Below are 10,806 nucleotides of genomic sequence, written 5' to 3' on the forward strand. Positions count from 1 at the left end.
ATTCCTAAATCGAAAGAAGTATTTTTAAATATTGTCGGAAATGCTTCCTTCGATTTTTAAAATGATATTTTTGTGCACGAAACGATACTTGTATTAAATTTGCTGTGAGCGGTGGATTTGCGCGTACTCGACGTACGTGGATGCTGCCTTTGTACATTGTACAGTACAGATTGCGGATGCTGCTGAATCCTTTTTTAGTACATTGTACAGTGTAGCAGTTTCTACCGGTAAAGTAGAATACTACATTCGAGCGGTATTAATAGTAGGCTCCTACTTTAAAATAGTAGTAGTAACTTCTTATGCAGCAATGACTAAATTCTTCTTGAGTAGTACTTGAGCCTCGTCCTAAATCAGTGACTACTATCCAGGATATACATGTAGTACTTTAATTAGCATCAGTAGCACTTCACTATAACATTCAACCAGAAACTATAAGTATGGCGGTAGCAACGATAAAAGCTTTTGATTTCGGTTTGGGTAGTGGAGTTCATGGCATCGCAAGCGACGATGTGCGCTGTTCCACTCTTTCAGAATCGCAAGCGTTTCCAATCACTTAAAAGTCCAGCAACAAGACCGCGAACGGCTCATCCAAGAAGTGCTGCATGATTTTGTCGATGAAACTTGAAAGTGCTGCAATACGATTGTTAGACACTTTTTACGACTTTGAGCATTACTGTAGCACGTCAAAAACACACAACAGTGCTGGTAGTGACGTCTATTCAAAGACGTTTTAAACGTCCGTGTGGTTTTACCCTTTTCAACGAACGTCTAAACCCACTTTTTACAGACACCGGGACGTAATTACCGAAAGAAAGAATGACTTGATTTCAATGAGCTATGAAGCTTTTCATGGGTCCACTAATAGGGTGATAGGGAGAAAGCTGTTGCCTTCGAGCCGCCAGCTGACGTAAATCACTACTGACACCAAGGGACCTGCGCAGCGCAGTGCGCTATCCCTGCGGCTGCTACGCTGGGTGCTACGCTCGCTGCATCCACGTCTAGCGCCATGCTTGGTGCCACTTTGGCTTCTACGGCGTCCAGGTCCACCCCTGCTTCATCGCTACCCCGGCCGCCAGCCGCGAACTCTGCGTTTTGGTCCTTCCCTGTACGAGGAGAGATGGCGTGTTTCTTCCAGATAGTAATAATGGTCAGCATCGACTGTAGCAAGTGCAGCGTCCAGCCTTCCCGGTAAAGGCGTTCCGGTTGCTCACGATAAAGCTGTTCGTAGTAGCTGAGCAGTACTCGGTCTGGCGCACCGACGTCCAGAAAGAGCTTGAGCACCCAATTGAACGTCGTAGCGTCAATCGCAGCAGCCGACGCGACACTTCCAGCGAACGCTCCCATACCCGATGATCGAATATACCACAGAGAGATCCACTCGAGCACGTCGGCCAGGAAACCCACAGAAAAGACAAATCTCCCACACCAGTCGAGTCGCCGTGTCGGTCGTCGCCTTCCAGGTACAGCGACTTGCCCAGTCTCAAGATCTTGCACTGCATCTGGCCAATCCGTTTCTGCTCTCGAACGAGGAACCGCCTCAGTCCCGCTCGAAGTGTCCAGCAAGCCAGCCTTCTCGCATTGATCCACGGCGCCCAGTGCTACCAATTACAACGCAGTGAGTACGCAAAAGCAGGGCAAAACCTCGCTCTGGACAGAAAAACGAATTAGCAACGGAATTTGAGTTTCGTAAGGGATTGAAGCGGAAGATGCGGGTGCTGCATTCGAGTAGCGACAGCGCACCCAACACAATCTTCTCGTCGCTCTTACGGAGAAATGCACTAGTTGTAGAGGGGATACGTAGAGCAAATGTCATTCAGCTCATCTGCATCGCAGTTTATTGGGCACTTTCGCTGCATCATCTTGTAAGAGAATGAAATGAATATTTGGCAGAGAGGACAAGTTGCAAGAATATCTTAAACAATTCAACTCAACAAGGAATTCAATACGGAACAGAATAAATGGTTTGTCAAACACTTATCTCCTCATTCGACGGGATCTCGACTACAGCGTACTTGGAAGGTAAAACAGATCAACAAGAGTCGTTTTTCGGCCGCGAAGTCCAGGGAGTTTTCTTGGCTCTTGAGGAAACCTAGTGTCATTGTATTCAGGAATTGGACGAAGACGGAGCTGCCGTTCGTCGTAGTCTTCTTGATTGCTCTCTTCATCGTTTTCAAGCATGGAGGCATCCGTCTCAGTGGAAGAATGCATCGGTGAATCGGAGATGTGATCAAAACTCTCGCACCAGTGAGACAGAATATCCTGGGCTATTGTATTGGATGACTCAGAAGACTCTTCAACCGGTGCACCGGCTTGTTCGGAATCAGCCGTGTCAACGTTATCGTCCCGGACAAATAAGCCCTCGTCGTTCGAATCCATGTTTGTAAACTCCAATGAGCGAAAACGAATTGACGTGCCGTGTGAGGGATGTTCTATCGAGCGACGCGAATATCGACGAGATGATGTGACAGAAGGACGTGTAACGGTGGAATGTGGACGGCTTGGCGTGACATTCGACCGGTTTGGTGAAGCGAGTGGGAATCCGGGTGTGTCTGGGGGGCGGAAGGCAGCTTGGGAGAGATGGTTCGGGCTTGTAAATGAGTTTAACGAAGCTGGTAGACGGTTCGGTGTTCTACCTGTTGTTGTTGAGTTTGACGAGTGGTGTGAGACCCAGCAATCGCGTCGAAACTGGCGCTCCACAGACTTAATTATGCGACCTGCGTATTTGTTGCCTTCGCTATCTTCATCAACAACGTCGCCATCGTCCGCGTTCACACTTCCACTGAGTCCTCGGTCTTGGTTATCCAAGCGATCACGTTCCTTTACTGCTTGACTAGCCATAGCCGCCTTGTTGGTCTTGTCCGCTTTCAAACAATTTCGTGCTGGTGTGTGGATACGACCGAGAGCGCTAAAATATCGCTCACGTGTAGCTGTGTTGGCGGCAATTGACAGAACTGCGAGAGCGAGGTCTGGTAAATTGGGACCCGCCGACTTACCTTTAGCATACTTCCAGTACTCGGCAACTGACGGGAACTCATCGAAGCGAAAGTGCTCAGTGCCGATGTACAACGTGCTCTCACACCACCGAACAATATGGTAACGAAGCATTCCATACTCACGTCCAGGGAAAAACCGCTTGAAGTAAAACACTCCAAAATTTGAAATCGAGTCAATCGAGGAAACACCTTTGTTAGGAAGCGCTCTTGCCACTTCGAGGTATCCCGGATGTAAGAACACCGCCAAAAGAGTTAAAGGCTGCTCGCAATCGGCCCAGCGCTCTTCCACGAGCGGGATCAGCTCTTTAGCGTGAGGTCCAGCAACGAAGCTGTCAAAAATATCACGAAAGCACATCACTACGTCGACCAGTGTATTCTCGTCGCGCTGCAAGATGTAGGACGCATTGCATAGTGGCCGAATCGTTCGCTCTGCATCGGCCAAAGTGGACCAGAACACTTCATCAAGAAAAACGAGTACATCTTTTGGTAGATCGTTGGTAAATTGAAACCTCGCTGCAAATTGCCTTAAACCAGTCTTAACACGAAGCAGAGACGCAAAACATGCTTGCATCGAGTTCCACCTTGTATAGCAGAGAGAAAGAAACGCCAGTGGCTTGACCAGCTCATACAACTCCATCATAACAGCGTTTACTCGCTTAAGCCACTTCGACGATGATCGGTTCATTGCGTATACAGCAGCACACGCTTGGTCAGCAACAGATCGAAATCCGGTTCGCCGTAGGATGGCTTTCACCAAATTATTGATATCATGAGCGAAACACTTACCAAAGTGAATAGAGGGCCAGCGAACAGCTAAAATTCTGCGAGCACGCTCACATTGCCCGGCGTTATCGGTAATTATTGCTCCAATTCTCCAGCCTTTTTTCAGTAAAGCTTCGATCAGCGTCTCCATTTGGCGTGCGAGAGCTATGGCGTGATGCTCAGAGCCTACTTCGTGTAGCCCTTCGACAAGAACGAGTCCAAAAAGCGTGAGATGAACTCCGAGAAGATGAGTTCTCGAGATGTTTTGCCAAACGTCACTTAGCAGATTCAAACGCCCACCAGTGTCCTGCTGGCGTTTGCGAAGCTCAGAGCTCTTCGTAGCCACGTATTCACTTGCGTAATCGTTCATTATTCGTCCTCCCATTACACGGCGCGACGGGATATACGCCAAACACGCAGGGTTTAAAAAAAATAACAGTCGTTTGGTTGCTGGGCGCTCAACAAACGAGTCGGGTAACGCATTATCCACCTGAAACTCCAATAAAAAACGCTCAAACTGGCGTCGCTGGGCTGGAGTGTAATTCCGCTTGTACACTCCACTCACGCCACTTTCTGACAGATTTTCAGTAGACGGAGCGGCGGGATGCTGCAAACGACGGGGAGGTGGGGTACGCGGTGGGGATACTTCGAAAGGGCCATTTGGCGTTGGTGTAGGTGGGGCGGGCACGCTTGCAGGATCGCTAATTTTGTGAACAATACGTAGATGATTGTCGAAATTAGTCTGCCGTCCTGTGATAGGTGGTGACCAAGGGGATCCAGGGCCTGGATCAGTGTGGGGGTTTTCGAGCTGGCGTGCTGCCTCGCGTAAATAATGCTTCGCTAGACATCGTTTGCATCTGAAGGGATAGTGGGCCGAGTTCACCTTTTTGCTACCCCACTGCACGAAATGCTTTCGAGCAGGACACCCTGGCCGACCCATCACGACTGCGCTTATAAAACAACAACAACATAATGAGAACCCAGAGTATACACGCTAGTCGTCTTCGTCAACTTCGTACCAGGAGACTTGGCCAGTATCAGGAATGGGTATTCGGACCTTGGAAGATTGAGAACTGGTGAGCTCGCTCAGTTTCGAAAATCTTTCACGTCTTCATTTTAGAGAGGACGTGAAGATCCTGCGTCCATTAGAGGGTCCACTATTTGGAATGTTGAGCTACGCTTGGTTTCTGGTGAGCTGCCGCAAATTAGGTACACTGTACCCTTAAACGAACATTGATAGAGACAATAAAGACGTTCGAAAATGAAAAGACGTCTAAACTGGCGTAAATACACGTTTTTAATAAAAACGTTTTTATTCCCACTGCCAGCACTGCACACAACGCGAAAGACGTCGCGCCCAGTGTGGAGGTAGACAGCATGATGATCCGAGATCAGATGATACGTTATGGTGTGCACTTTGAATCAAAGTTTGATGGATAATCGCGTGCAACAACACAATGATTGGAGCGCCAAAAATAAATGGACTCAACAAGTAGATATTAAAGCTATTTTTTTTTTCAGGATAGTAGTGATCAGTAGAAAACAACGAGCAGTGAATAGCTTAGCCCGTCAAGAAGAAGGTCCCTTAATATTATAACATGCCCTCGTCACTGTCATTTAACCGTATCGACCACTTTCGGCACGAATGGCATCTCATTTCTATAACACCAACGAGGAGACGCATGATTACCACAATGTGTCGATTATTCTCGGGTCATCTTGGACCAAGACTTGGTCATCAGGCGAAAAGAGTGGTGCGTGCCACGTGTAGCTCTTTTTTTTAACTTAACGCGTAGCTTAAGTCTATCTTTGCGATCAAAACGAGGATCTCCTCGCATAATAGAATGTGCTTGTGTCTACAAGATGATCTTGCGGTGCGAAGCTCGTTCGAAAGAGACCAAATGGTACTCGAAGCACTCGGGCGCTGTGGATTTCATCATTAACAGACCGGTACAATAAACACGGGTCCAAAACGTTGACTACACAGTGACACTTCACACGAAGACTCGTGTCTGACCCGCGGTCACATGTCGGATGCGCTACGGGGACATGACAAAGCTTCAATTCACCCGAGGCGACACGGCAACAAGTAGATTCAAGCGTCTGGGCCGGAGGTCCTTTCTCTCTTGTTGTAGCGACTCGCTAAACCTGCTCATTGTCCATTTGACCTCCAGCCAACCAAGGATCTGTACGTATCCACTACAATAGAGTCCATGCTACGGAAGACTGTCACGATTTTGGGCTGCACTCTGGTCTCCACTTCTCCTGCTGTCGTGGCACTGAGTATCCCTTTTATGAACGACACGGAACGCGCTGTAGCGGTGAACGCCACCTCGTACGAGATCTCCAATGTGGCTCGACAGTTCCTCGTTGGAGACACGTACTACCCGTTGAACCCGGGTCCTGCCATGTCGATTCCGTCGCTGTACTACACGACGTTGATGTCTCAAGTGGCAACTTTATCTGCACTGGAAAACCCCAACGCTACGACAATCCAGGCGACGCTGCAAGGGTTAGGACCCTACAAGTCACTAGAGAGCTTCAAGGCCGGCTATGACGTTCTCCAGAGTGCCGGACTGATCGACACGCCTCAAGCCTTCGACAATAGCGACGAAAACTTCGGTGCTATGCGTCTTGGCATTCGAGGCTACAAGATTAAGCTCGTGAATGGATGCGAGTGGTCGGATTTGCTCGACAGTCTCTCAGACTCGTTGGTGCTGGAACAGTGCAATGATCCCACTGTCGACGCTGCCATTTCGAACCACAAGGTCTTCGTGCAAGACTTCTCATCTATGGGACAGTATACGGACTCCAATAAGACCGAATCGAAGTACGCACCCAATGTCGTGGGGTTCTTCTGTAACAACGACGCCAAGGGTCTACTACTGCCTTTGGCTATCAAGATTGTGGATACGGGACTCACGTACACGAAAGAGGACTCTGCGGGAGAGTGGCAGCTCGCCAAGATGGCGCTAGATGCGACGGAGCTCAACTTTCAGCAGATGTTTCACCTGGTGCATACACACATGGTGTCCATCCCGATCCAAGTCGAGATGATGCGTAGTATGGCGACGGAACACCCGATTTACGCACTACTGGACTACCACTTCTTCGGTGATATGGCACTGGAGTATCTAGGCGGAGTGATCCTCTTCTCAGTTGACTCACCGTACGACCAGTCAATGGCGTTGGGTGCCAGTGGATCCATGCGCTACATCTACGATGAGTTCTCGAACACGTCAATGAAAAATGATTTCCCCGCTGAAATCGCAAAGAATGGACTCGAGTATCTACCGAATCACCGCTACGTTAAGTATGGTGCGACGTACTATTCCATCATTAAGACCTTTGTCACGTCCTACGTGAAAGCGTACTACGACTCGGAGGAAGCGATCCAGAGCGATTCAGAGTTACAGACATGGGCAGCTCGTGCGTCGGTTGTGAGGGGAGTCAACGACTTCCCTTCGGCCTTCTCGGGCTACGATGATCTCGTTAAGCTCGTGACTAATCTGGTATTCCAGAGTGAAATCAAACACCATTTCATGAATGGACGAGTGTCGTGGCACATACAAGCGGCACCGTTCAGTGCACCAGCGCTCTACAACACCTCGCTGCCCACTGAAAAGGGTGTGGACGTCGACGTATTCGACTACGTGGTTCCATCAGACGTCTTCCCGTTGTTGTCCTACATGGCGGTGCGGTTCTACCGTCCGATTCCAGCTGCCAAGTCAGTGTTGAGTGCATACACCACATCGCCGTTCTCCGACGAGACCGTTCTGCAGGATGCTATTGCCCAATTTCAACAGAGCATGGCAGCCATGGAAATTATTGTCGACTTGATTGAGGCTGAGGAGAAGTACCCGGATATGTTCGTTAAGCCATCGATGTTGCCTTGGTTCTCGTACATCTAAAGATAATCTGCTTGTGTAGAAAATACAAACACGTACTGGTTAATTTCCTCTTTCTTCCATGTACGGTTATCTTCTTTCTCTTGCTAATTTCGTATCATTTCTAAGCAGATAGAAACAGTGTAGCAAATATTTTCAAAATTCATATAATATTGTCAGAGGTTTCATTTGAGTTTCTAAGAGCGATAATTATGCAAAACATTAAAAATAAATCTTTGATAATTTCATTAACATCCTTGCTTTGAAAGTGTTTGAAATACATGTATCATCAAGGGTGCCAAATCGTATCACAATTACGCTAAGACAGAGAGTATTAAGGTCCATGCTGAATCCTACCAGGAGATAAAAACATCGCAATTTTTGATCATCTATCACGCCATTATAACAGGTTCGACTTCCATAAATGGCATCATTTATTTACTTGGCCTTGCTCTTAAAAATATACGAAACTGGTAAAAGAAAGTAGTTTTAAGTAAAAAGCACACACACGCATTGTCTTCAAAATTAACCGTCTTTTAAGGTTAAAATTTACTTTAATGCTTAAAAGACGGTTAGTTTAGAAAACCATGCGTGATTTTTTTAAAAGTGGCAGAATGATGAGAGCAAGCATTAGCAGATTGTCTTTCTAAACGTACGAGAACCAAGGCAACAGCGATGGCTTCACGAACATGACCGGATACTTTTCTTCAGCCTCAATCGAGTCGACAGTAATTTCCATGGCTGCCATGCTCTGTTGAAATTGGGCAATGGCATCCTGCAGGACGGTCTCATCGGAGAACGGCGACATGGTGTATGCACTCAACACTGACTTGGCAGCTGGGATCGGACGGTAGAACCGCATCGCCATGTAGGACAACAACGGGAAGACGTCCGACGGAATCACGTAGTCGAATACGTCGACGTCCACACCCTTTTCCGTGGGCAGCGGTGTGTTGTAGAGCGCTGTTGCACTGAACGGTGCCGCTTGACTGTGCCACGTCACTCGTCCGTTCATGAAATGGTGCTTGATTTCATTTTGGAATATCAGATACGTCACGAGTTTAACGAGATCATCGTAGCCCGAGAAGGCCGACGGGAAGTCGTTGACTCCCCTCACAACTGACGCACGAGCTGCCCATGTCTGTAACTCTGAATCGTTCTGGATCGCTTCTTCCGAGTCGTAGTACGCTTTCACGTAAGACGTGACAAAGGTCTTAATGACGGAATAGTACGTCGCACCATACTTAACGTAGCGGTGATTCGGTAGATACTCAAGTCCATTCCGTGCAATTTCAGCGGGGAAATCATTTTTCATTGACGTGTTCGAGAACTCATCGTAGATGTAGCGCATGGATCCACTGGCACCGAACGCCATTGACTGGTCGTATGGCGTGTCAACAGAGAGGAGAACCTTTCCGCCTAAATACTCCAGTGCTATATCACCGAAGAAGTGGTAGTTTAGTAGTGCGTAAATCGGGTGTTCCGTCGCCATACTACGCATCATCTCGACTCGGATCGGGATGGACAACGAATGTGTATGCACCAAGGGGAACACCTGCTGGAAGTTGAGCTCCGTCGCATCTAGCGCCATCTTGGCGAGCTGCCACTCTCCCGCAGAGTCCTCTTTCGTGTACGTGAGTCCCGTATCCACAATCTTGATAGCCAAAGGCAGTAGTAAACCCTTGGCGTCGTTGTTACAGAAGAACCCCACGACATTGGGTGCGTACTTCGACTCGGTCTTATTGGAGTCCGTATACTGTCCCATAGATGAGAAGTCTTGTACGAAGACCTTGTGGTTCGAAATGGCAGTGTCGACAGTAGGATCGTTGCACTGTTCCAGCACCAACGAGTCCGAGAGACTGTCGAGCGGATCCGACCACTCGCATCCGTTCACGAGCTTAATCTTGTAGCCTCGAATGCCAAGACGCATAGCACCGAAGTTTTCGTCGCTATTGTCGAAGGCTTGAGGCGTGTCGATCAGTCCAGCACTTTGGACAGCGTCATATCCGGCCTTGAAGCTCTCGAATGACTTGTAAGGTCCTAACTCTTGTAGCGTCGCCAGTACCTTCAAAGCATTGGGGTTTTCCAATGCAGATATAGCTGCCACTTGAGAGGTCAACATCGTGTAGTATAGTGACGGAATCTTCCTTTCCGGACCCGGGTTCAACGGGTAGTACGTGTCTCCAACGAGGAATTGTCGAGGCACATTGGAGATCTCATACGAGGTGGCGTTCACCGTTGCAGCGCGTTCCATGTCGTTCGCCAAAGGGATACTCAGTGCCGTGACAGCAGGAGAGATGAAGACCTGGGTGCAGGCCAACATCGTGAGAGTCTTCCGTAGCATGGGCTCTATAGTAGTGGGTACGAAGCTTGAGTAGAGGTCCTTGGTTGGTTGGAGGTCAAATGGGATATGAGCAGGTTTAGCGAGTCGCTACTGCTAGAAGGCGAGAGGAGCTCCTTGTATGCGCCTGGCCCACATACGCTTATATCTACTAGCTGCTGTGACGCTCCGGATAATATATTGCAGCGTGTGATAGCCTGTCAGACACGAAAGAAAATCAGCAATACTCCGCAGTGATTTATTGCCAGCAAGAGTTTGGCACTTACGCACGCAGACTGAGATGTTATTTGTACATGCTCATTGTCCCAACAAGGACAGGCTATTTATACTTGTGTCGCGAGCCTATTATCATTACTCGATGTCTACCACAGAGGAGACTTCAACTACAAGGAAGTAACCTTTCTTTCTCAGTTTTAAACGTCTAGTAAATAACAGCCACCAACAAGTCTCATAAGCTCCATACTCTACAGTCGACTTCCTTGGTAGCTATGTTTACTAAGTAAACGCTCTGTACCCGTCTATCCATGACGAAATCCACAGCGTCCGAGTTTTTTAGCTCTCTTTGGTTTCTTTCGAGCGAAATTTGCACAGCAAGATCATCTTGAAGACATTTATTTTATGCGAGGAGATCCTCATTTATGCTCGCAAAGATATTGAAGAGAATAATCGATATATCTTTGCGAGCATAAATGAGGATCTCCTCGAGGTAAAAAAATACCTACCAATCGAAATGCAGCATTTTCAAGTTTCAACTTCAACGAGAGCCACTTCATGTAGGCACTTCTTGTTTGCGGTCTTGTTGCTGAGCTTTTGAGTGATGGAC

The 10,806-nt window shown here is 48.0% G+C and overlaps 3 protein-coding genes across 3 annotated transcripts; 1 reads left to right on the plus strand and 2 right to left on the minus strand.

Moving 5' to 3' along the window:
• Nucleotides 1-1,060: 1,060 nt before the first annotated feature.
• On the minus strand, nucleotides 1,061-1,499 carry PITG_14860 (uncharacterized protein; the record flags this gene model as incomplete). Its single annotated transcript, XM_002899006.1, has 3 exons — nucleotides 1,061-1,103; nucleotides 1,160-1,377; nucleotides 1,425-1,499. The coding sequence occupies 3 exons, from the start codon at nucleotides 1,497-1,499 to the stop codon at nucleotides 1,061-1,063; spliced, it is 336 nt and encodes a 111-aa protein (XP_002899052.1).
• A 4,550-nt stretch (nucleotides 1,500-6,049) lies between these two features.
• On the plus strand, nucleotides 6,050-7,666 carry PITG_14861 (uncharacterized protein; the record flags this gene model as incomplete). Its single annotated transcript, XM_002899007.1, has 1 exon — nucleotides 6,050-7,666. The coding sequence occupies one exon, from the start codon at nucleotides 6,050-6,052 to the stop codon at nucleotides 7,664-7,666; it is 1,617 nt and encodes a 538-aa protein (XP_002899053.1).
• A 622-nt stretch (nucleotides 7,667-8,288) lies between these two features.
• PITG_14862 (uncharacterized protein) lies at nucleotides 8,289-9,764 on the minus strand (the record flags this gene model as incomplete). The annotated part of the gene is made up of 2 exons (XM_002899008.1): nucleotides 8,289-8,613; nucleotides 8,830-9,764. The coding sequence occupies 2 exons, from the start codon at nucleotides 9,762-9,764 to the stop codon at nucleotides 8,289-8,291; spliced, it is 1,260 nt and encodes a 419-aa protein (XP_002899054.1).
• Between the last annotated feature and the right edge of the window lie 1,042 nt (nucleotides 9,765-10,806).

This window comes from Phytophthora infestans, genomic scaffold (genome assembly GCF_000142945.1).
Source record: "Phytophthora infestans T30-4 supercont1.33 genomic scaffold, whole genome shotgun sequence".
In the NCBI taxonomy this organism is placed as follows: domain Eukaryota; phylum Oomycota; class Peronosporomycetes; order Peronosporales; family Peronosporaceae; genus Phytophthora; species Phytophthora infestans.